Genomic DNA, 24,301 nt, shown 5'->3' on the forward strand with positions numbered 1-24,301 from the left:
TATGACAACCCTTATCTGCTTTAGATCACTATGTATGTCAACTCATCATGAAGTCATATTCACTCAAATCTAATATTTATGTATTTCAGTCTTCCTTCTCATATCGAAGCTGCTCTAACAATATGATTTGCTTGGAGTAACTTGCTTGTGTTGTTAAGAAGATGCACTCAGTACGGAGCAAATGCATTCATAATGCATATGATTAATATTCCCTGCTCACCGAACCTGCAGTCAGTACAGCTCTCTAACATTAAAAGGTATTAGTGAAACACTTCCAGTGTGATATGAGCTAGCACCAAGTCAGCCAAGTCAGACATTTAAATAATAACAAGTAAAATGGACAATTTATCTTATTTCCATCCATCTGTGCACTTTTCTAAATTGATGCTTGCTGCAAAAAGCTAATGACATGTTTTCATACTAGGGATCAATTCAGAGTGTCAGATCTAACAATCTTAACTACCGCTTCTCCTCACCTTGATATCCTCCTGCCTGGGACTACCAATGTCATCCTCCACCTCCATCCTGTGTTCAGTCAGCTGGGTGGAGGCTGCTGCAGGAAGGTGGTCAGCTGATCCAGTGGGCGCAGGGGGCTCTTGACTAGGGGTGTCCCGATAGGTCATGATGGGAGAGAAGGCTGGGTGCTGCTCTAGAGAAGGCGGGGTGGGAAACATCCGCTGGAGATCTGCTACTGCTGAAAAGAAAAAGAGATGGACAAGGAGACACAGAGAGAGCAGGGGGAGGTAAATAGATGGTGAGCGGAATAATAAACACCAAACTGAGGGAGCTTTTGAGATTTTAAAACTAGATACTCATCAGAGTGACTCACTTGATGGATAAGGTACTGCAACTCTTCCTTCTTTTCCAATAGGACGATCTTCTGTTGACACTGGTACCTTAGTTGAGTGCTGGTTTGGGTAAACAGTCTAAAAAGTATTACAGGGTAAGTTATATGACTAAAAAATTTATTCTTTAAAATTCTTAAATCATTAACTAAAATACTATTTATTTTCTAATATGATGTTTGGAGTTTTGTTTGTTTGTTTCAATTTAAATCAAAATCGAAAATTACATAGTGTCTTACCACTGTTAACATTGTTACAAGAATATAGATAGAACATTATATTTTACCCCCGGGTCTTCATCGTCTTCATCAAGTATGTTGTCTAGATCAGAGATGTTGACCACTAGATCTATTTCTCTGGTCAGAGAGGGATTGGTTTTAGCAGCTCCGTCGTCCTGGCCTGATTCGTCTAAAACAACACAAAACATCGTTAGACTGAACAAAACTACTCATGTGTGACATGAATTGCTGTTTTGTAGAACATGTAAATTATGTTTATGTCTGTGATTAGGACCCCCACCTGATTTTGGAGCAGAGTTAAAAATGGACATAGCATCTTTTCCATCAGTTAACGCTCCATTGCTGGTGATTTCTTCTCCCTAGTGGAGGGATTCAAATAAAATGAGAACATTCGCAGGTTATGTTCAGCACAGATTCAATAAAATATGTCGAGAGCCTCACTTCATTATTATAATGTACGCTTTGTGCTACAAAATGCCTCATCCTAATAAAATGCCGCATTCTGTAGCAAAGAACACAAAGTATTAGCATTTTAGCATTTTCAGTATTAATTGGCAGTTTCTTCCTGTTAAAAGGGAGTTTATTCTTCCCACTGTCACCAAGTGCTTGTCATGTGATTGATGAGGTTTTCTCTGTATTATTGTAGAGTCTTTGTCTTATAATTTAAAGTACCTTGAGGCAACTGTTGCTGTGATTTGGTGCTATATGAATAAAACTTTATTGGATTGAATTAAATAGAACCTACTTTGGTATAGCTCAGACAAAATGATGGGTTAAAGTTTACTGTTCACTCTCCATTTAGCTTTTTTTGACTTGTCCACCCTACTAGTGGCTTATCCAAGTCTTTAGCTGCAAAATGCTCTGTTATGTTCACCCTCTGGCTCACGGTTGTTAAACTCATTTTACTACATGAGCTGCATATATTTAAATTTGAACTTAAGTAAAGTAGACTTAAGGAAGAAACACTGTTAGGAAGTGTTTCAGAAGTTCATTCTGGAAATGTTTGGATTTCATGAACTAGTTTTCTAAAACTGGTACACATTAGTGTTTCTAATTTGACCAGCCTTAATAAATTATACAGACATGTTATTGTAGCAGATCAGCAGGGTCAGAGAGTTACAGTTAAAGATATACATCTGTAAACTGAACTTACTTCATGTCTAGTCCTAATTTAAAAAATATTTAATTAAAAATTTTTCTTTCAATTCAAAGGAAATGCCCTTTTTTTCACTGTAGACCCATACTGAATAAAATAGCAAATTCTCTATTAATTCATTCTGTTGTTTTTTTTATGGTGGGTCTATTACTTATTTCGGTGTAGCATGGCAGGTCAGCAGTGAAGTCTATCGGTACGAAGGCTGTAAAAATGACGATGATTCAGATCTCTGGACCCTCAGTTTGGACTTTCATGATGTGATCAGTTTTTAAGCTTGAAAACCAGAGGAAAATCTACATTTATACTTTACGTCTTTGCAGTAGTCACATTTTGCAAAGTGGAATGGATGGCCTGATTTTGACCGCTGGGCTGTAACTTTGAAAGCCGTGACCTGGTTGATAACTATGTCTGCTGGTTGGGTGACTGGACAGATAAGATTGATAGCTTTATTTATTTTATGTTTGACTCTAAACAATTACCTGTTACAGCACGATTGATGGCAACTGTAAAACTAAATTAAACAACAAAGCTACTATGAGACCTCCTTGCATACAAGTGGTCATGCAATCCATAATTAATAGATAAATATTGATTTTAACCACGTTACATTTTCCCTGAATCCAGTTTTTTTGTTTGTATTTGTATTTTCAAACTGTGTGTTGTCCTACCTTGGCCTTCTTGCTGGGTTCTCGCCCTTGACCCTTTAATCTCTTGGAAGTGGAGAAAGTGTACTCAATGTCTCCTTCCTTAAAGTCATAGGGATCGTCCCCATTATCCCGAAGTGCCTCGACACCTGGCTGCTGGAACAGGCCCAAAGTTTGGATGTGTTGCCTCACTCTCTCCTCTGAGAGTTTAAATCTCTTGTGCGCCTGTGCGTATAGTCTAAAGGAGACAAAAAAACAAGGTTATTCTTCTGCGTTCTCATGTACAATACAAATGCACTAAATTCCCAGTATTTTCAGTATACTTCCAAATATTATTTCCCCAACACTGGTGCAACTCTCCTACCTTTTAAGCGAAGCTCCCTCGATGGTTGTGTCTGTTGTCACTTCCTCTAGTTTATCAATGGGGAGTTCAGAGGGTCTAAAGTCAGTCTTATCAGTCCTGGGAGTCCTGAAGCCTCTCCACCAGCCAGCACCACTCTCCCTCTGCCTCAGCAGAGCTGCATACACAGCTGTCTCGCTAGTAATCACCCCCAATCCTGAAGCGCCATCTTGACAGGCGGGCATATCCACAGGCCCATCCATAGCCTCTGGGTCTTGTACCCGGGGATGCGGGCTAAGAGTGGGTGGAAGTGGAGATACTGGTGAATGGAGAAGGGACTCGGGGGCTTTTCTGCCATTGGAGTGGGGCTTGGAATACTTGCAGGTTGGCAGAGTGGCCAGGGACTCTATGGGTGGATCCAGCGCCACGAGGCCACCGAGCTGGGGCCCTCCTGGAGAGTCCTGTTCCAGAGGACTCTCCTGTGTGACAGACAGACGATGGTGGAAAGGAATAACAGCTGGCCTCTTGGACTGTTTGTCACCCTTTTCTGTCTTGTCACTGGTCTTGTGTTTGGGCAGGGAGGGAGTGTATAATGATGGGCCAGAAGACTGAGTGGGGTTGGCACTAGTTTGGGAGTTGGCAGTGGACGCAGTGGTCAGATTCGACTTCTGCTGCTTTAACCTGAAACAAAAATAAATAGCAATCTACTTAAAATTCTGTTTTTTAAACGCATCAGCATGAAAACAAGAACACCTGAATCTAACACATTTGGAACAGCTTGGGTGCAATTCTGGAGTACCTAGAGCAGCTGCAAGGTGCTCTCGCTCCCAGATCGTTGAAATCCCACGTGGTAACTCCATTTGGCACTTCCTTTCGAGGCGTTACTTCAGTTGACTGATTCGGTCTGCAGGGAACGAACAGATCCATGAGGGCAGCTCAGCTGCATCACTGCACTTCAATTATAATCCGGCCAAAGTCAGGGAGTAAACTCCAGATTTACTTACACATGTTGAGGCTGGTTGAGATAGCACTCCCTCCAGGCCTGATGGACCACCTGACAAGTCAGCTTCTTCCCAGAATGCTTTGGGCTGATGCTGGTGATACTCATGCTGCTGTCTGGTGTGGGCACACTCGAGGCCGAGGTTACGAAGCCGCTGTCCGCTGAAAAAAAAAGAAAAAAACACCGTCAATGTAAAACTGTGTAGTTTTAACATTTCAGCATGTGTGTACAACGCTGCGGCATGTCTGTGTCCCTGTTACCGGAGCATGGCTGCTCTGGTGATGTTGGTGGCGTCAGTGGCACGCTGCAGTGGTTCAGCTCTTTGTTGAGGCCCTGAGCTGTGGGAACAGGTGGAGGCTGCTCCACTGGTAGGTCTCCTTGGGCAATTAGCACGAAAGCAGATGGGTAGGTCATTCTTACTCCACCTGAGAATACAAGAAAAGAGGATCTGCTGTTATAGGATACATTTAAACGCTGGCTTAATTTTTTAAATGGGCACCATTTCTAGATATTGCTAATAATTAACCTTACATAAATAAAGAGGCTGTATAATGTCTGGTGCTTTTCTGTTAATGTAATTACCCACTTTCGTACTCACCAGTCATGAAAACACAATCAAATCTAAAATCCGTTTGTACTCACTCCTTCAGTATTATTTCTGGCTTTCCTCTTTAGATGCAAAGCAGTTTTAATTGTAATCAGGTCAAACCAAAGCCGTGGAATCAGACTGATTAGAGTAACTGTTAGAGTAACTCCCCGGGGTTTTCTACCTCAACTTCACTTCACTATTCTTCCTTTCTGTCAGTCCTGCTCTCTCCTCCCCTGCCTTCCAGTCACTTCCTGACTTCTGCTCTTTGATAACTGACTGTAAGGATCATTGCAGTATAAGCACCTCATCCACTAATACCTCAGCTCAAACTGCCTGGGAGTCTACATGAGGACAGAGGGTAATTAACGTGATGCTGATCTCTTGGTGTTTGTTCTAGTTCCTTCTCATCTGAAAGAACTGCAGTCCTCTTTACTAAGTACTGCTTTTTGGTACTATTTTATGCAGGATATGAGTTTCATTGCAGACTGACTGCACAGCAAAAGTTTTTTTCCTTCTTTTTTTTTGCATTGATTAGGTGACCCTGAATCCTCCCTTAGTTATGCTACAATAGGCCCAGGGTGCTGGGGGTTCCCATAATGCACTCAGTGTTTCTTCTTCACTCACCTCTTTGACTCTCTATCTGTTTATACACCACTCTGCATTTAATCATTAGTTATTATTATTTTTTGGCTCTCTTCCACACCTTCAGCAGGCCTGTCTCCCTCACCTCACCCCCTAGACAGTCAGAGCAGATGGTCGCCCCTCCCTAAGCCTGGTTCTGCTGGAGGTTTCTTCCTGTTAAAAGGGAGTTTTTCCTTCCCACTGTTGCCAAGTGCTTGCTCACAGGGGGTCATCTAATTTGGGGGGTTTTCTCTATATTATTGTAGCATCTTAGCCTTACAATAAAAAAGCACCTTGAGGTTAGTGTTGTTGTGATTTGGTGTTATATGAATAAAACTGTACTGAACTGAATTGCATACCATTTTAAATCCAATGTCTTTTTCACCACCATTGCTTTTCCATACCTACAACGACCTCCACCGCCACGTGACTGTTGCGATCGTAGGCCTGGCTTGTTTCCTCCTTTTCCTTCTCTCCACCTAGCTCTTTCTGCTGAAGTACCATGGGGTAGAAGTAGCTCCACTCCTCCATCAGCTTCCGCACTGCTGGATCACTCATCTTATAGGCCTGACCTGTAAGAGTGCCGCTCAGACCGTACGGACTCAGGATCACTGCATAGATAAATTAATAATGTAGAGAAAGAAACAAAGTTCACACATCAGTAGCTCTGAACCATTTTATTATTTTTTTCTGCACTGATTTTTATTTTCTTTGCACAGCAAACCTTTAGTGATAACTGCAATGCTGAAATACTTACTCTTGGTTTGTGCTATTTAAACTTCTACCACTGGTAGAATTGGACTTTTTACACATATAACCCACAAGAAGAAGCACCTAAAATATAAGATATTACTTTTAACGAAGCAATCTGAAAGTACAGTATGTAAAATACTTTGTAACCAACGGGATCCTCACTAGGCTATTTAACCTCTCCCCGACTGGTGCCACTGTTCCCACCTGTCTGAAGGCCTCCACTATCATTCCTATCCCCAGAGAACTAGTATAGACAGCCTCAATGACTACAGACCTATAGCCTTCACGTCTGTAGTCATGAAGTGTTTAGAGCAGATAATGTCTCAGCACATCAGAGACTGTCTACCCCCTGTCCTCAACCCCCACCAGTTTGCTTACAGAGCAAATCGGTCCATGGAGGATGGCATCACCATCACCCTTCACAGAGCGCTGAGCCATCTGGAGAACAGGAAGAGCTACATGAGGATGCTCTTTGTGGACTACAGCATCCTAACCAGCCGGCCTCAATTAGTCCGAAGCTGAACGTCCTTAAAAACAAAGAACTCATAATTGACTTCAGGAGGCACAGACAGGTCCACTCCAATCTGATTATAAAGGGAGAACAGGAATCTGTCTCCACCTTCAGGTTTCTGGGCACCCACATCTCTGCTGACACCAACGACCTGCTTAAGAAGGCCCAGCAGTAGCTGCACTTCTTCGGTGTCCTGAGGAAGAATAAGCCTGACCAGAAGCTGCTGCTGGTCTTCTACCACTCCTCAGTGGAGAGCGTGCACTCCTGCTGCCTAGGTGTTTTGGTACACAGGGGCTACAACAATGAAGGGTGCTCATACAGTGATTAACACAGCCCAAAAAGATCACTGGCTGCCCTCTGTCACCCCTGGAGGCCCTCGCCAGATCCTCTTCCCTCAGGAAAACCAGGGCCATCACAGGTGACAGCATGAACCCCACTCACCACCTGTTTGACCTGCTGCCCTCAGGGCAATCAGGTCCCACACCTCCCTGACCCTAACCCTAACGCCCCAACCCTTCCACTGGGCCATTTGGACTGTTAACAAACACTGTTAACAAAGCCATGGTCTGAGTAGCCCCCATCACTCAGGCCACTCTATTCAGACCAATTCTTTCTTCTATTGTGTGCCTTTTTTTGTTTTTGTATATAGGATATATATGTTTATATTTTATTCCAGCACAGTTGGACCACTGACAAGAAAGGGCTAATCTATTCTATTCTAATTACATAATGATTTGTACAATGCACAAAATAGTGTCACACTCACAAGACCAAAAATAACTATTATTTGTGCATCACAACAGATTTTGCTCATTCATCCAAGCAATAAGCAGTCATGTGTCTTTGTTATTACAACTGTGCGGTAATACTAAAAACACATGACTGAACCACACTGCTGGTCTGAGTGATGTTTCATTATTATAAACAGCATGGGCACAATTGTTTATTCAGAAATAACTCTATGGGCTACCAGCAGTGATCACTTTTATTTCACTTAACTGTGGTTTCTTGAAAGTGAAAGCAAAAGCGTTCAAGATTCAAATGCTTCCTCTCTACCTGTTGCTGACTTGACAGCCACTGTCATCTCATTTTCCATTAAGGAAATTAAGAGACTTCCATTTTTACATAATAATAATCACACCTCTGTTGGATATATATTGAACATGAGGATTGCTTTGTTTTACATGCATAAGCACTAGAAGAAGAAGAAAAAAACATCGGGTTTGTGGTGTTACCCTGTACTGGTGTGACGGAGGTCTGCGCGAGACGGATGTGGTGTTCTGTGATGTGGTACGCAGGCTGGTGCTGGGCAATCTCCACACTTGTGCACACGTTGCTCTCTCCGTGGAGGAAGAAGGAGAAGGAACACGACAGGTGTTCGCTGAGGAGAGACGACAGTGAAGATTCAGATGATGGAATCAGGGATGAGCGTAAACAGCGTAGAAATGTGGCGGCGCGCTCACTGAATGTGAGTACGTGTGTGTGAAGTGTGCTGACCACAGAGACATGGGAGCGAGTAAAGGTACACAGCCTGAACAAATAACAACGCAGTTCACGCTGTCCATTTTAATTCCATGTAAAATTTTCAGTGTAACACAATTCATTTTAAATCTAATTACATCATTACGTTACTTGAGACTGAATAAACCCAAAGATTGGATCTTGTAGAAAAAATGTTTAAAAAGTAAAACATGAAGTTGCCTTTTAGGCCACAGAATAACAAATGAGAGCATTTCTGCAAATAGCAATTTAGAGAGCAGCCTCAGAATGGATCTTGGTAAAAGCCTCGCTGAGCTCCACCTTCATTGATCATCTTCATCAGTTACCAGATATGCTCCTTATTGCAGGTATAAATCCTCATTTGCTTATGAGTGATTGTGGTGACTACATGTTTACATTATGCAGCGCTCTCTTTATTACACAGCCTGGGCATAGTTCATCATATTTTTCTTCTTTTTTTAATCACAGAGGATAATTGCTGGGGCCTTATTACAATCTATGTACCAGTGGGCGGGCTGGACATCATCACAAGTACCTCGACAGCTTCACTGATGTATATTTTTAATCTTTAAACTTCCTTGCTACCTTGGTTTATAGATATCAGACTGACAATAAAGTCAGCAGGTACTGTAATCTTCTTGCGATTACCCTGCTGCCTATGCAATATCCCTTCTGCCCCGAGGGAGCTTGACCTCCATTTGAGTCGTAATGGATCATCAAATTCAATAAAATGGCCAGCTCCACAGTCACTCATTTGGGCAGAGCTTAAAACGCAGTCTAGGGAGACGGCCTCCAGATGGCGCTGAATGCACCCTAAGACAGAGCAGGCCAATTTTTTTTCCGCTTCATAAACATTCCTGATGCTCCTGGAGAAAAAAACACGCATACCCTCCTAACAGCAGGTGGTTTGAACACAGGTCTGCACAATCACAGGAGAAGAGCAGAGCTGAAGCACATGCATATGCATGCACTGGGCTGCGACAAACGGGCGCACAGGCGCATGTCGCCTCCACACCTACAGGCGCTGCCCCACTGTCTCCCTCACGCACGCACAGACAGACAGACACACACAGTTCATCATCTCTGCAATTCACATCTCTGCAAGACATGACTCAAAATGATTTCAATGTCACTGTCCTCCAACCTTGGCCTCACTGCATCATCCCACCATATGAAGAGCTATATATAGCTGCATGGGTAAGTTCAGGCAAACAGCTGCAAGTCATGAATACCGCTCATGCACATACGCAAACAACTACAATTATCACTGAGGGATCTTTAGTGTCTCCACTCTTACATGCTTTGATTCTGAATGTGTTCACTCTTTCACATAGTTTCAGCACTTGGTTGGATTAGTAAGTTTTTATTTATTTAAATATTTTATGGTCCATCAACTGTCTGATTGGCTGATTGACTCTTGATTGGTTAACTGTACACAGTCCTGCACAAATAAAATAAAGCTGTTGAAGGCTGTTTATTGCCCTCTTATGCTTGTAATTTATTTTATATCATTATTTATATATACACAAAAATATGACTCCCGTAAGGACTCTTATAGACAGCCGAGACCTAATAGCAGGGAATCACTGTAGAGAAATATCTCTCTTTAACTATCCGTCTGTAACTCAGACATTGATCCAGCATAATTAAGGGCTGGATCCTTCTGATATCTCAGCTCAATTTACTGTGCACTGATACCGTCTTGTTCACAATGGGGCAGCCGAGTAAGTGCACTCGAAAAAAGTGAAAACGTTGCAGGGAGACGAGGAAATATTTGCTTGTGCAAAACATGCCGACCGATAAAGCAATCAATGAAGCCAATAACTAGTGCGCAACAATTGCAACAAAGGAACTCTCGCAACGGCAATAAATATGCGATCATATGCAAGTCAGGGAAAAGCAGAACTACAGAAAGAGCATCAAGCTGTAGGGCTGATGCAGCTGGGAGATTGATGCTCCCTGTCCTTTTACAAAGGGCATTTTCCTGCACAGTAAGCGACTGTGAGTGTGTGTGGACGCACTGGGCTCCTTGCATCCTCTGGGGCATTTGTGCAGTCGGCAGGCATGTGTGTGCAAGAGAATGGGAGACAGAGATGCGAGGCAGCTCTCTGTGCTGGGCTGTATGAGTACAGGTATTAATAAATGAAGAGGAGTGATGGTTGAGACTTGCCTAAGGGCTGACAGTACAGGAGGAGAGATAGAGAGAGGAGACAGAGAGAGTGAGAAAGGGAAGGCTGAGAGTGGGATGAGAAGAAAGAAGCGGGAGCGTGAGGGGGAAGAAAAGGGAAGACAGAAGGAGAAGAAGATGGAGAGAGCGAATTAAAGCCGTGCATGGGTAAAATTGAGACAAAAGGGGGGGTGGGGGACGGAAGGATGGAGAGGAAATTAGGAAGACAAGGAAAAGAAAGATGGAGTTAAAATGAGGAGTGAGAGCAAAACAAGTGTGTGAGAGAAAGAGGAAGAAGTGAATAATTCAGCGCCACACTCTGCAATTGCTGCACACATATCGATGAGATCAGAGTTTTAATGGGTGGCTACTGAGCATACTTTTATGGTGAAATCAATCAGGAAATGTAGAGTCAGACAACACAAAGAGACATACCGCACACTGTTTGTGCGGTTTCATGTGCATGTTATGTGCTCACAATAAGAGGTAACGGTATAAATGTAGTTGAAGCGAATGTATTATGTATGTGCAAACAAGCAAATGCCTTATGCATGCAGAAAGTGGCATTAAATGCAAGCACAGCTAATGCAACAACGACAACATACGGTCTAAATGCTGCACGCGTGTTTGAAGGGATTGTGTTTTGGCTCGTGTGACAACGTGTGTCTTTTTACCCGATCACAACAGTACCAGCCAGCCAGCCAGCAGGGAAGCTGGTTAATGTCTGACATGCATCATGGACTTGACACAGACACACACACACACACATCTGTGCATATAATCACATGCACACAAAATAATAATGTTTATCTCGGGCTGCTCTCATGTCTAACCCAGGAGACACAAAGATAAAGCAAGATTAGATTAAAGGAGATACAAAGCATTAAGCATTACAATCACAATGCGCAAGGCACACAAGGCTCCTGTTTCCACTGTTAGATGCACTCCCAAAGCCCATGATGTGATAACTATGTTTAGATATAATCAACTGTAGTTACATGCACAAAACACACATATCAGTATTTTTCTTAAGATTCTCTGAAATCTAGAGGGATTAATCTGCTTAATCTGCACTCATACTGTTTTGTCTGTTACCAGCAAAACTGAGAGTTAAACTAACGGTTACCCTGTTCCTTCTCACAGTCTAACCTTTCCCACACAGTTGCACGAGTGTACACATTCCTCTGGTGCACACAGGCCACTGTGGAGGATGTTTGCACTCCTGTGAGCTCTTGTTAGGAGCGTGTACACACACGCTCCGAAAGTCCTCTCACTGCTGAATTGCTGAAATTACGGCAAACAAATCTAACCAAGCCACCTACCATGCATAACGCATAACAGACTCAGACGTATGCTGCTGCATGTACAACACCACTATTAAAAGTAACATAGGGGCACATGTGGTACGTTTGATGTATTATTCAGCGGCCCCTGGTGAGTGGCCTTAGCTAGTGTTGCTATCACAATCTTTGTGTTCAAACAATCCTCAAATGAAAAGGTGTGATGTAGACAAAAAAAAGCACAAAGATTGATTGATTGTTTTGGGTGTTTTTTCTTTTACAGAATCTCTGCAAACGCTCAATCCAATCATTACCAAGTGGCTAAAAAAACTTCAATGTGAGCCAATACAGGCTTTTACTTCATATCTATGATCTAATTAAAAACAGAAGGAAGAGGTCTGGTTTTAGGTTGTTGCTCTGATGTATCACCATCCTCTCTATTGATCTGTATGTTTTTTTTCTCTCCTCCTTCTTGAACTCTCTCGCATGCTCTCTGTGGTTTCTCACCTGGTAATATAAGAAATCTGGGTTATTGCGCATCGCATGTTCTCTGCATTTTGTCCATAGGGAGGCTGAACACGCACATGGAAAACGTTTCAAAAGGAGAAAATACAAACCTCTCAATAATCCAAATGATTAACAAGCCCTCTGATGACCACTGATGATCACTTAATTCTGGAAATGATACTATCAGTATCATTGTCTTGTGTTAAATTAATAATTTTATGGCTCACAGTGCATTTAGTCAACCAATGAGCCATTGTATAGACTTTTAGCTAGTTCATGAAAAGAAATAGAGACGGGAACATTAACATAAAGTAGTCAAAATTCATGACTGACTGCTGAAGTTTAAGCGATTAAGCTTTAATCGCTTTTGTTGTCAATTTTCACTACAAACAGTTGTTTCAGAGTCATTTGCAAGTCAGCCATTATTTTTCTCCAGTGCAATACTGTACCGTGTAGTAAAATATAATAATTTGGCTCTAAAATAAGTATGAAAATACAGCGGCTTAGAAACAGTTGCATGAACCTTTGAGTTTTTCCTGCATACAAAAAAATAAATAAATAAATAAACTCAAGCACTTTTCGTGTATTTTCCTGGTAAATAGACTCCAAAGCTACAGGAATACTGCTGTAATTATCATCTGAACAACAGCTCTGAACTTCCTGCTTCCACAGTCATGTGGTCTAGCTGCTAAATCTTCAACACTCATCTCGGTCAAAAACAAATACAATCAAAGCTTAGACTAAAATACGATTTGAAATTTTTCACTTCATTCACTTTTTTGTGCTCGCCCGCGCAGAAATGAGAAAAATCGACAGCAAATTATTGGATGAAATAAGTATGAAGGGAAAAAGTACCGAAAACTCCCAGCAGCTAAACTTTAAAGAGCCGATATAAACAAATTAAAATACAGTGATTTAATTTAAGCAGCTAATTCGCCTGAAATGATCCCACATCCCACATCTGGGATGCAGACTTCCTCCCAGTTGCAGTTTTACATATATGATCAGTTTTTTTAACCTTTTTTTTCTAATAGCTCAAAAAACAAAGAATATATATGTGCAAAAAATTCAAAGCTGATCCTTTCCCCTACTTTCACATTAGTATTACTCTCCACACAATAATGAGGATAAAGAATGTGTTACTGTGTCTGTTGCAGTGAGGGAGGGGGTGGTTGCATACTTACAATGAAAATAAATTAGGTCATCCGATTGTTTATATTTGTTTTTGGGTTTTTTTACTAACTTGTTTGTGTTGTTTGTGAATGAATGTGACTGAATTTATTTATTTTTAAGCTAGGCCTCCATAAAACCCAATTCCAGCCTCGCTCCTCTCCTGCTCATGCAGTTAACCGTGGCATCTGAACTGTATAAACATAAACAAAGACTGGTAAATTATTTCACAGGTTAAAACTGAGATGTAGCAAAGGTACATGGAGAATTTTCAGAATGTGAAGGATAAGAGATGACAGGGGGGGGGGGGGGGGGGGGATCTTTTTTCTCCTTTCATTTCTTTATGTTATGTTTTTATTTCTGGAGATTCTGTGACCTTGTGGTGTGGCCTAACACCAGATGTCTGTTGCCTAGGAGATGGCTCATATCTCAATGTCACTTATCCCTGAGGAGAGGCGAGGAGAGGAGAGGAGAGGAGAGGAGAGGAGAGGAGAGGAGAGGAGAGGAGAGGAAGAGGGGAGGACCTGCAGTGTGTTTTAAAAAGCTTGTTCTGTCAGGTCAGGTAAGAATTTCTGAGATTTAAAAAAATATATATTTAGGTAGGTGATGCAGCTCGTGTCTGTTTTATAGCCATGCTACACTAAAATAACCACATTATTTATGCATGAGTATATAACCATTAGTGAAATTAAAGCACCAATATTAACAAGCATACTGTGGACTGCACTTGACATGCATAGAATTGACTGAACTAATGAGAGAGACAGACTCTAATACAACCATTCAGCCGTCTATAGTAATGATTAATTTATGACCCCCTACTTTCACTGAGCCCCACCACACACACTGAGCCTCCACCCCACTCTTCCTCCCTCTCACGCTTCTCCTCTCATGCTCTCCCCTGTAACTCTCTCCCCTCAGCGTCTGATGCAATGCGTTACCAACCCAGAGTGCTTTCCTCTCATTCAGACACAAAGAGAGCAGGAGTGTTGGGTTAAGAAAGGAGGGGTTGACGTTTGTGTTGTTGTTGGTGGTGGTGTTGGTGGGAGTGGGGGTGGGTGGGAGGAGTGGGTTTGGGAATGTTCTCCTGGATGCGCCGATTCCCGCTGTGCCCCAGGGACACATACGAGATAAACACCAGATAAGCCTGACAAAGGCAGCAGCGCCAAGGCGCAGGAGTTGGCACGAAGAGGCAGCATGCCATTGATATTAGCACCAAAGCGCCCCCTGTTGGGGATAAAAAGGCACAGAGTGGAAGTGAAGAGGAGACAAAGGAGGTGGTAACACAGCTGAGGCGGGAGGTCACTGTACGCCTAACTGAGCAATGTCCCCCTCATGGCACGAAAACGCTGATGGCCAGAGATCTGCAGGGGTTTTTAGGACTCACACTGTCAAGTGTGGGGCAACAGTGCAATTGTGGGAACAAGGGATAGTTTGTGTGTGTGTGGAGAATGAGGGAGGGGGGAGGCTGTGTGCTGGAAGTGAGCTGTGGAGATATGTGGCAAGTGCAGGTACAAAATGTACAGACATCTATAAAACACTTGTATTTGTTTGTGTGAGCGTTCAAGTACATTTCTCTCCGTCTCCGTCTCTGTCGTCCCTCGCAGGACTTGTAATAATTCACAGAAAGAACAAGTCAGGATTGGCATAGCAGGGGGGCGTACCAGCTGACAACATATTCAAACAGAGCTGTCGAACTCAAGAGGAATTACATGATGTGCAAAAGTCACACACACGCAAACACAAAAAAAGCACGGCACATGTTCATACGCCAAATGTGTATGAATGTCCACTTACAGTAGGACACACGTAACAGCGTCTTCACACCGCCCTACTGCCCACATATAATTTAATTAATCTCCAATAACGAGATATGTGATCACTGCTAGCTCTACTTACTAAGATGTACTGTTTGCAGTGGGTTGTTGATTTGTTGTATACTTGTACGTCATTTGTATATTGTGCAGTTTTATGGTGCCATCATGGGGTCTACAGAGATAAATTTATAGTTTTGCTAAAATTGGGCATCTTACATTAATATGCAAAAGTCTTGCGCAAACCGTGATTTATTTATATTCTTGTAAAGTGCTCTCCATGCTTTCTTTGGACACTCATTTGACTCATTATCGCTTGAGTTCTTGTACACGGCCATTTCTAGAGGAATGTTTTTTGTTTGTGTTGTTTGCTCGTCAGTCTTTGACTCATGAATCATTTAAGCATAAAACAAACACCTAACGCAAGAACGGAGTCAGAATCAGAATTACGTTTTAACGCCAAGTTTGCCTGGTACAGAACACCGGTACAGAAATAGAATATAGAGTTGAAGAGTGTCTACACATAACCCATTTTGAATTGTATCTATTGTATTATTTGTATTTTAATAGTACATTTGTATTTTTCTATACAAATGAATAGAAAAATACAAATGGGATCCACTTTGTTAGAATACAAAGTGAATCCCAAAGAGCAACTCGCTGAAAATTATGCAAATCTTGGCATGGTGTGGAGTGTATTCTTAAAAAATTTGCGGAAACTGGAAATGTGAAGGATAAAAGAGGAAACAGCTGGACTGAAAAACTGTCTGCGGCAGATGAACAGAATCTGAAAGTCATGTCCTTAGGAAACAGGAATAAAAATCCAGCAAAGACCTGACACGGTACTTGAGAAATGCACCTGACCCTTCAGTTGATCCATCTACTGTTCACTTAAGCCTCATCAGAGATGATCGCAATGAAAGGGTGTCTGTCAAGAAGCCACTCTTAAGGAAGGGAAACAGGAAGAAAAGGCTGGCGTTTACCAAATTACACGAGAAATGGATTAAAAATCAGCGGCAACAGGTCTTTTCACATTTTCCAAGATCAAAACTTTTGCACAGTAAATATGGTTTATACTGAAATCCACTCACATGAACTGTCCCTGAAAAATATTTTTTTTTAAATTTACCACATCATTACTTTGTAGTCGCTCTTTTACCAGAACAAATGCAAACGTATAGCATTTGTAAAAAACAGCTGTTACCAGATGTTTCAAATTATTACAAAGTCACACATCAAAGGCCCTGACTGGACTGGAGGATAATAGCATTTGTTGGGGGGTTTCTTGTTTACAGCAAGCCATAACACATCACCAGTATAACACATGACCTCAAAAAAAGAGGAAGAAGAAAATGTTAAGAATCTATTGCCGAAGCTGCATGCCGTTATAGCTGGACTCTTCTGCCCTGAATGCATTACCCCATTGGGGTTAAACAGGCCCTTGGAAAGCAAACATCCCCTCTGAAACAAACCTGTACTACTTCCAAACATTTGAACCAGGGGCAGCAAAAGGTTTGCTACACAGTATCAAAGTATCTGATAGTACGATGGAGCCAAGTTATATGATCGTGGAGCTCAAGCATGGCCATTCATACTTCATTAAAATGATGAACCAATAAAGAAACAATTGAAGGACGAAAATGTTGCTGTTTTTTTTTTTCCTTTTTGGTTTTGTTTTTCCAGCTGAAAGTTCTGAAAACAGACATTTCTCTGTTAGTTAGCAAAATCTTTCTGTTTTATAATTACAAGACAGCCTGGCCAATCAGCTACCAGAACGTTTTCTGTAATTTTACACATTTATTTCTTACAATTTAAGCCCAAACAGACTTCTATTATTAATTACAGCAGAATTTATTTATCACATATAAAAATCGAGCAGCATTATTGAAATTGCACTTCTTTTCTTATATTAATGCATCTCAGGGATTAAATGTGTCAATAAACTTCTTTACACTGACAGAAATGGGGGATTTCAGCGCTCTGGCACATGTGAGATCAAAGAGAGCTTTATGTGCACATGATGTACAAAGAGCTTGGCATCCCTGACTTAATGTTTCTATTTCTATTTCATTTATAGTTTTTGTTTTCAATTCACTTTAGTTCATTGTCCCTCAGTTCCTATAAAAGTTACTGCTACTTTAGAGTCTTCCCCCTCCTCCATGCACCTCAGAAGCTGCGCCAGAAACTACTCCTGAGCCAACACAAGCCGCCAGAGCTTCAGTGCTCATTCTAATATGTTATTTATAAGCATTTTTAAAAAATATTAGAGGGACGAGCTTGTTATAGAAGTTAAGAGGTTTTATCTTCATATGCACAGTGGAAATATACACAGCAACCTACACTGGGAAAATTGTATTTCGCCGATCTCTCCCTTCACAGAAAAAAATTCTAAAAATTCTAATGAAAATAAAAAATAAATAAACTTTGGAAAAGAAAGTGGAAGTCATACATGTGCAAACAACGAAAAGAGTTCAAAAGACCTGCGTTTGAAAAACTGAGCTGTACCTCAACTTTGTGTAAGTGTGCAAACACATCTGTATAAATCAGTGGAGCAGCAGATAGCAACAGTCACAGTAATACTCAGCAGTCTCATTCAGGAGTCTGATGGCAGTGTCACAAGCATTCACATTCTCTCCATCTTCATAAAATCAGTCAGCGAAAAAATCAAAACATCCACATTCTGAATTATATCTGATTCCTCCATTACTTTATCACCGATACATACAGTACGTTCTACCGGGAGTGCTTTTTGGTACAAAGATGTCACCGTCGCGTCAAGCTTTCTCGCAGTGTTTCACAGATATATGCAATACAAGTGACACACACTCCTCGAGATGTCACGCGGCATGCCTCGCTGAGAGGCTTCCACCTGCTCTAAACAGCTAAACCCAAGTTTGCCTCAGCACATCACAGCAGAGTGCACTCGTGTCAGCAACTTTCTACAGGAAGAGTTTCCTGTGCATTTGTTCCTTTGCGCTATGTTTGAATGACAATGCAATTTACAACTTAACAATGTCCAAATATATTATATAAACGCATGCATGATTTGTGCGTGTGTGTGCTCGTGTGTGTGTTTGCTGCAGCTACGCAATATAAAGCAGATTTCCAAAAGGAGCTGTTTGACAAAGCCACTTATTTATCCACTCAGCGTTTGAGCTCTGCTATGTTAGAAATGTAAAGAATGGTGCCTCCTCACCAGCAGGAAAAGCTGAAGTGGGCTGACCGAGCTGTGTGAGGGAAGTGTAATGGCTGCAGCAACAAGTTGAACTACTGCCATCACACCCACCCCTCTTTTTACTCTGTTTCAGTCTCAGTGACTGTCTTCCACACTGCCTACACAGCGTGATCCACAACCCTTCCCTCACCCTGGGAGCGAGAGAGAGGGGGAGCTGTGAGAACTCAGCTATGCTCTCACCTTCCAACACTGCTCTAGTTTTTAATAGTCTCCCACCATGGGCCAGCTGCTGAAACATCAAGGACAGACGACACTACAAAGTCTGACACAGCTATTCGCACAGCCAAGCTGTGTCACACTTTGCAAACATGCATTTCTCAGAGTCAAACATACATGAAAGAGGAAAAAAGAAGAAGAAATCCTATTAAAAGTAACCAAATGAGACGTGTGCATGCACTTTTGTGCCAAGTGTTCGACTTACGTGTTGCCTAAAGACTTCTCCTCCAGCTCGTGCGGCTTGAAGAACCATTTTCCAATCCTCACGAACCCCTTATCCGTCAAACATCTGCAGCGATGAGCAAGAGAGGACAAGAGAGTAAGAGAGCCGTCAGTTTTCTCTCATCATCAGCAAGCAAGTGATTGATTAACTGCAACATCTGAATAGCATTGTGCGCTTCAATCAAAGCATCAAGTAACAAATAATATTGTTGTAAAGCTGAAAGAGTTTTTGAGTTTGTAAAAGTGATGTTCAGAATGAACTTTAAGGCAGCTGCATGATAGCGTGCAATTTCAATCATTTTCAGCCGAATAGTTTCACAGTTACAATTATTAAAAAAAAGTTATAATTAGCCAAAAAATGACCTTGCAAAATTTGTATTAGCGTTCTAATCTTCCTGTATTGAGCCATTTTACTTTGGCTCTTTGCTTCTCAGAACTATCTACTATTTTACTTATTACTAGTAATGCTGATATGTAGTTTGCAAGTGCACAGGGGAAGGAAGAGTAATTTTCTGCTAATCTGTTTCCCCAACGTGCTTTGCACTTTTGCACATGGCTTGCCAAAACCACTTCTTTCATCTGAACAAAATATGATCACATCAAAGTTCAGTTCAGTCATCACGCTCCCTGTTTGGCTGTGCAACCAGCTCTTTTAGAAGTTTTTGACTCGTCTCTCTGTGCAGGTGCCAGTGAATCCCCCGCTGAAATCTCTGACCTGGGTTAAGGAATTACAGTGATTTCAAGTCCACCTCACTCACCCAGACTCAGCTATCCAAAACTTTCAGTCTCCAGCTGTACCATCTTTGGTGCATTCTGATTAATACATTTTCTCATCTGATCGTGCCTTTCCATTACATATAAGCTATTTCTGAGTTTTACAACAATATTCATATATATTTGTATATGTATATGTATGTGTATGTATGTGTATGTATGTATATATATATATATATATATATATGTATATATATGTATGTATATATATATATATATATATATATATATATGTATATATATATATGTATATATATATATATGTATATATATGTGTATGTATATATATATATATATGTGTATATATATGTATATATATGTGTATATATATGTATATATATGTGTATATATATATATGTGTATATATAACAATTCTGTAACTGTAACTTCGGTCGTTGCTGTGCTTTTTGGAAGTCGAATTTCCCAGAGGAACCCACCCGAGGGATTAATAAAGTTCTATCTTATCTTATCTTTCATAAGGAACAGATTACTATAATGACTGTAGGGTATGTATGTCTCTTTTCTCTTCCTAGATTTATTAATCAATCTGGATGAAACTTGCTACATAAACTGGCTGGGGTACCAGGACCATCAACATCTATACAGCTTTTGGGAATTATATTTATAACACTGACATCCTCACAAATTATGCATAATTTATGTAGTTACTGATCTCAAAATGAACTGTATCAACATTGCATCTGTGTGTATGTTGTTGTTTGTAAATGCATTTTGGCAAACTAATTCTTGACTGAATTGTGTTGTCACGTCACGTCATCGCCATCGCATACAACTGCATGCTAAAATGTAAAATGAGGCCTTGCCTTTTTTTCCTTTAAATGTGGGGAGTTGATATTTTTCTCTCATTTCCCTTAACTCTATCTTGACACCGCTGTGTTACCAGTATCTCAATTTACCTGCAACAGTGACTGCCAAAAGCTGTGCAGGAGAAAAACAGCAGGAAAAACCCCCAAACACACTTTTAGCTTTTTTTTAATCATCTGGCAAACAAATCACTTATGATTACGCTGTACAGAGTGTCGCTATTGCATTTTATTTATGATCATATTTTCTGATTCTGCCCACTGCGTTGTCTTTATTGGAGCCAACCAATACATTCATCTTCCAGTAGATCAAGGGTATGAGGATTATTTATGGTAATAAATAACAATAAAATAGCATCCATCCATTTGAGAGTCGGGATATAAATTTAAATCTATAAATCTGGTGGTTGATGTCACACTTTGATTCTTTATTCAGCAAAACGTCTTTACTGTGATTGGCCGGTTTCCTTGTGACGCTCTGTCTCTCATCCCAACTTGACGAGCAGCACAACAGAGTTATTGTAGCATCTTAACTTTTTCATTAACTTTAGCAAAAGTTATATTTCTGTCTTTATGCTATTCAATCCTTTAAATTAAAAAAAAAACTGCTTGTAAAAGAAAAAAACTGAATAGTTTTTGATGACAATAATCATAATTAAAATCAGAGCTATAATATCGGCAGCCTGAGACAGAGGTCAGCTTGATCTGCAGAATATAAAAGAGAAAGTGGAACTGATACCTTTAGTGTTGAAACAGTGAGCTATTTAAGGAGTTAGCTTCAAGGTAATAGGAAGGTTAATTCAGCATGCCCCCTATGATGATCACTGATGCTTCACTTAATAGAGAGCAAATATGTGCTGCTTCATTTAACAGATGGCTCTGACTCAGAAAGGAGAGCTTTGGGTACTTGAGCAAGTGATTCAGCACTCAGTTTATAATTCCATTAAGGTGAAGCTCATGCAGGAAAACTAACACGCTCTGTCACTTTGACTTAAAGTTGTTGTTTTTTATTTGTTTGTTTGGTGACTTTCACAATTCAATTCCCAAAACAGGAAGAAATACACCCCTATTTTGCATTTAGAAGTCACTGTGTAAATATTTAGGAAATGGGAATCTGAGGACATATTGCACTATTATTTTACCCCTATCGCTTTGTTGTTGCACCTTTGAGCTGGGTGCAAAGGTAATAAAAAAATCTAATCTACACGTGTGTAAAAGGCTGAGCTGGCATGAAGCGACGCTGCTGTGTCAGACGTGAAGCCCTTCTGTGTAAACTCTGGTGGCATTACACTAGCTCGCTGTGGTTCAGCGTAAACAAGCAAAGGCGCCATAAAGCGGGGTCTCCGTGGACACCAGCATGGTGAAATCTCTGTGTTAAACAGGACTGCTCATTATTTGCCTCAACAGGCTACACTTATGGGTGCCACAGTGGAGTTATCCAGCAGTACGCTTGTTGTTAGACACCATTTATTTACATTTGTTTACAGCTCTCGCGGTGGACTGGAGAAAGCGCTGATGGTTTTACCTTTCCAGCAGGTTGTGTATGGCCTTGAACAGAAGGGTTCTGCACTCGTAGGAAAGCCCACACTCCCACAGGCCCTCCTCACCAACTGAAAGAAAAGGAAACAAAGACATTTGTCAAGATTTTTTTTCTTTTTTTTTTACTCTTTTGTTAATGAAAATTTGTAGTTGTATCAATCAACCAGCCATGGAGCGACATCCACCAATTTCCAGCATGCTTAGCCCTAACCAGTCACAGGCCTAGCTTGCAACTAGCACATCTTTTGCTCATTTGCCTCAGCTCTATCTTGGCACCGCTGTGTTACCCAAATCTCAACTCACCTACAATAGCAACTGCCAACAAGTGTGTAAAACTGCAGTAAACCACCCCCCCACCCCCAACGCACACTTTTAGCCTTCAAACTATTCACTCATGATTACCTTGTACATTATTATTTATTATTTATAGCCATTTTTTCGGATGCTTTGCTCTGCTGTGTCCTTATCAGAACCAGTCAATGCCCTAATCTTCAAATAGATCAACGATATAGAGGTAATATGTTCAATTACGAGCCACATGCTAACATGCTGTTAGTGGGGAAGCTGCTCGCTGTTGATAACAACAAACCCAATCAGACACTTAAAATCGCCCTCATCTGACTGATCTGGACATTATAAAGAAGCTAATAAAGACAAAGTACAATAAAGCAAAGTGATTAAAGCTACCCAGAGCCTCGGTATGAGCATCAAAGCTGGTGAAGCTATAAACATAGTGAGAGATTATGTACACTTGACACTTGTTTTGTTATCTAAATCTGTTGCACCTCTATTTGCTCGATGTAAGGTAAAATCTCTCAAGCAAAGGCGCGTGAGCAGCAACCCATTTTCAGTTCATTTCTTTTTCCAGTAGCAGACTACTTAACTGTATATAAATGTATTCAGTTGTGTAAGTGAATAAGTTTTGCAGTTACAGGCGTATGCATGGAAAAAATTAGAATTTGGTTTGTATATGCTGTCAGTCATAGTCATTAGAAAGAAAAATCAGTATGAGGAGGTCACACAAAAGATCCGAAACTGGAATCAGCCAAGAAAATTGTGATGTGGCAGCCGTGAATCGGTGCATCTCTAATGAGAAAGTATTACATTACTGTTATCTCAGTAAGTAACGTCATTCACTGTGACAGTAGGACATCTGCACACGCCACCTTGACAATAATAAACAGCACATGGTCAACACGTTAATGAAATTTTGTTTATGGATAACTCTGTCAAAACATGCTGCATGTGCTGATGAGATAATTTACACATCATATTTAAAATCAAGATGATGCCCATGTGTGTGTGTGTGTGTGTGTGTGTGTGTGTGTGTGTGTGTGTGTGTGTGTGTGTGAAGACAGAGAGTTTCCTCGGCTGTACAGCTGTCACATTGGCTGCAACGACGGCCCAGTCAAACCCCATGCAGTTGTCAGCCCCTGTTAGCCTGAGAGTGAGAGCATGCCTGTATCTATAAAGGCTGACACACAGGCTTCACCCTGCTCAGGTTTTTACATGAATAAAGAGTTTTAACTCAATTCACTTTTCCTTTAAAAACATGTCTGAAGACAAATTAAATCAAGTTTGTCTAAGCAGTTGGGTCTGCAGTATGCTGTGAACAATCCTTCTGCCTCCTGATTTCTTTACCCCCCACTCCGGCTCCCACCCAAAACCTACCCTGGCACCAACCCCCACTGCCTTCCTCCCAAAAAAAAAAAAAAAAAAAAAAAAAGGAGACACACTCTCACACACACACTGACAAATGCACACACAGCGGCCAGTTAACAGTGTTTCTCTTTGTTCTTTGCCATATACCTGCAGGGCTGCTGGAAGAACTGGAGGATTGTGGGTGGGTGTTGTGTTTGCTTATAGGGTGGTGGCAAACAAACCAAGCATCACAGAAATACACAAGGAAAAAAAAAAAAGGAATGAGAGACAGAAGCAGAGGCAGATCGCCGGGGGGATGGGTGGCACAAACCCCAGAAGAGGTTTCCTCTTTCTCTCCTCTGTCTCCTTTTTATCTCCTCCCTGATTTTCTCTTTCTTTCTTTTTTCGCCGTGTCTGTCTTTCTCCATTTCTGTTGCTTTGTTGATATTTCCCTCCTATTTTTTTCTTCTTCTTCTTCTCCATACCAGAGTGAATGAAATTTCCTTACTCGCCAGAATTACCCTGTAACCATGGAAACGCTGGCGGTGAGAGCATGGCGCCCTGGCATTCAATTTCAACACTGGTCCCTCCCACCCCTCACCCCTCCTCCTCCTCCTTCTCCTCCTTTTCTCTGTTCTATTGCTTCCAACACCCCTCCACCGTGCCCCCGCGTCCCCCCCACCCTTTCCGCCCTCCCACCCACCCACCCCTCAT

General features: G+C 41.2%; 1 protein-coding gene across 4 annotated transcripts in view; it reads right to left on the minus strand.

The window, feature by feature from the left end:
* Window positions 1-24,301, minus strand: part of LOC147325981 (mediator of RNA polymerase II transcription subunit 13-like) — an 89,428-nt gene that overhangs the window by 11,320 nt on the left and 53,807 nt on the right. For 3 of the 4 annotated variants that reach the window (XM_086300787.1, XM_086300788.1, XM_086300789.1), the window contains exons 4-16: window positions 21,933-22,017; window positions 18,793-18,876; window positions 7,934-8,079; window positions 5,839-6,045; window positions 4,485-4,649; window positions 4,229-4,385; window positions 4,024-4,128; window positions 3,249-3,905; window positions 2,909-3,122; window positions 1,365-1,443; window positions 1,132-1,253; window positions 830-926; window positions 477-694 (exon numbers count right to left, since the gene is read on the minus strand). In XM_086300787.1, the coding sequence (XP_086156913.1) occupies window positions 477-694; window positions 830-926; window positions 1,132-1,253; window positions 1,365-1,443; window positions 2,909-3,122; window positions 3,249-3,905; window positions 4,024-4,128; window positions 4,229-4,385; window positions 4,485-4,649; window positions 5,839-6,045; window positions 7,934-8,079; window positions 18,793-18,876; window positions 21,933-22,017 (2,336 nt within the window). The remainder of the gene's footprint in view (window positions 1-476; window positions 695-829; window positions 927-1,131; window positions 1,254-1,364; window positions 1,444-2,908; window positions 3,123-3,248; window positions 3,906-4,023; window positions 4,129-4,228; window positions 4,386-4,484; window positions 4,650-5,838; window positions 6,046-7,933; window positions 8,080-18,792; window positions 18,877-21,932; window positions 22,018-24,301) is intronic. The other variant, XM_086300790.1, reaches the window with a different exon arrangement.

The sequence above is a fragment of the Aulonocara sp. 'chitande type north' Nkhata Bay genome, linkage group LG7 (genome assembly GCF_057382095.1).
Source record: "Aulonocara sp. 'chitande type north' Nkhata Bay isolate Kocher_YH1m ecotype deep benthic linkage group LG7, A_spYH_male_GT1.1, whole genome shotgun sequence".
In the NCBI taxonomy this organism is placed as follows: Eukaryota; Metazoa; Chordata; class Actinopteri; order Cichliformes; family Cichlidae; genus Aulonocara; species Aulonocara sp. 'chitande type north' Nkhata Bay.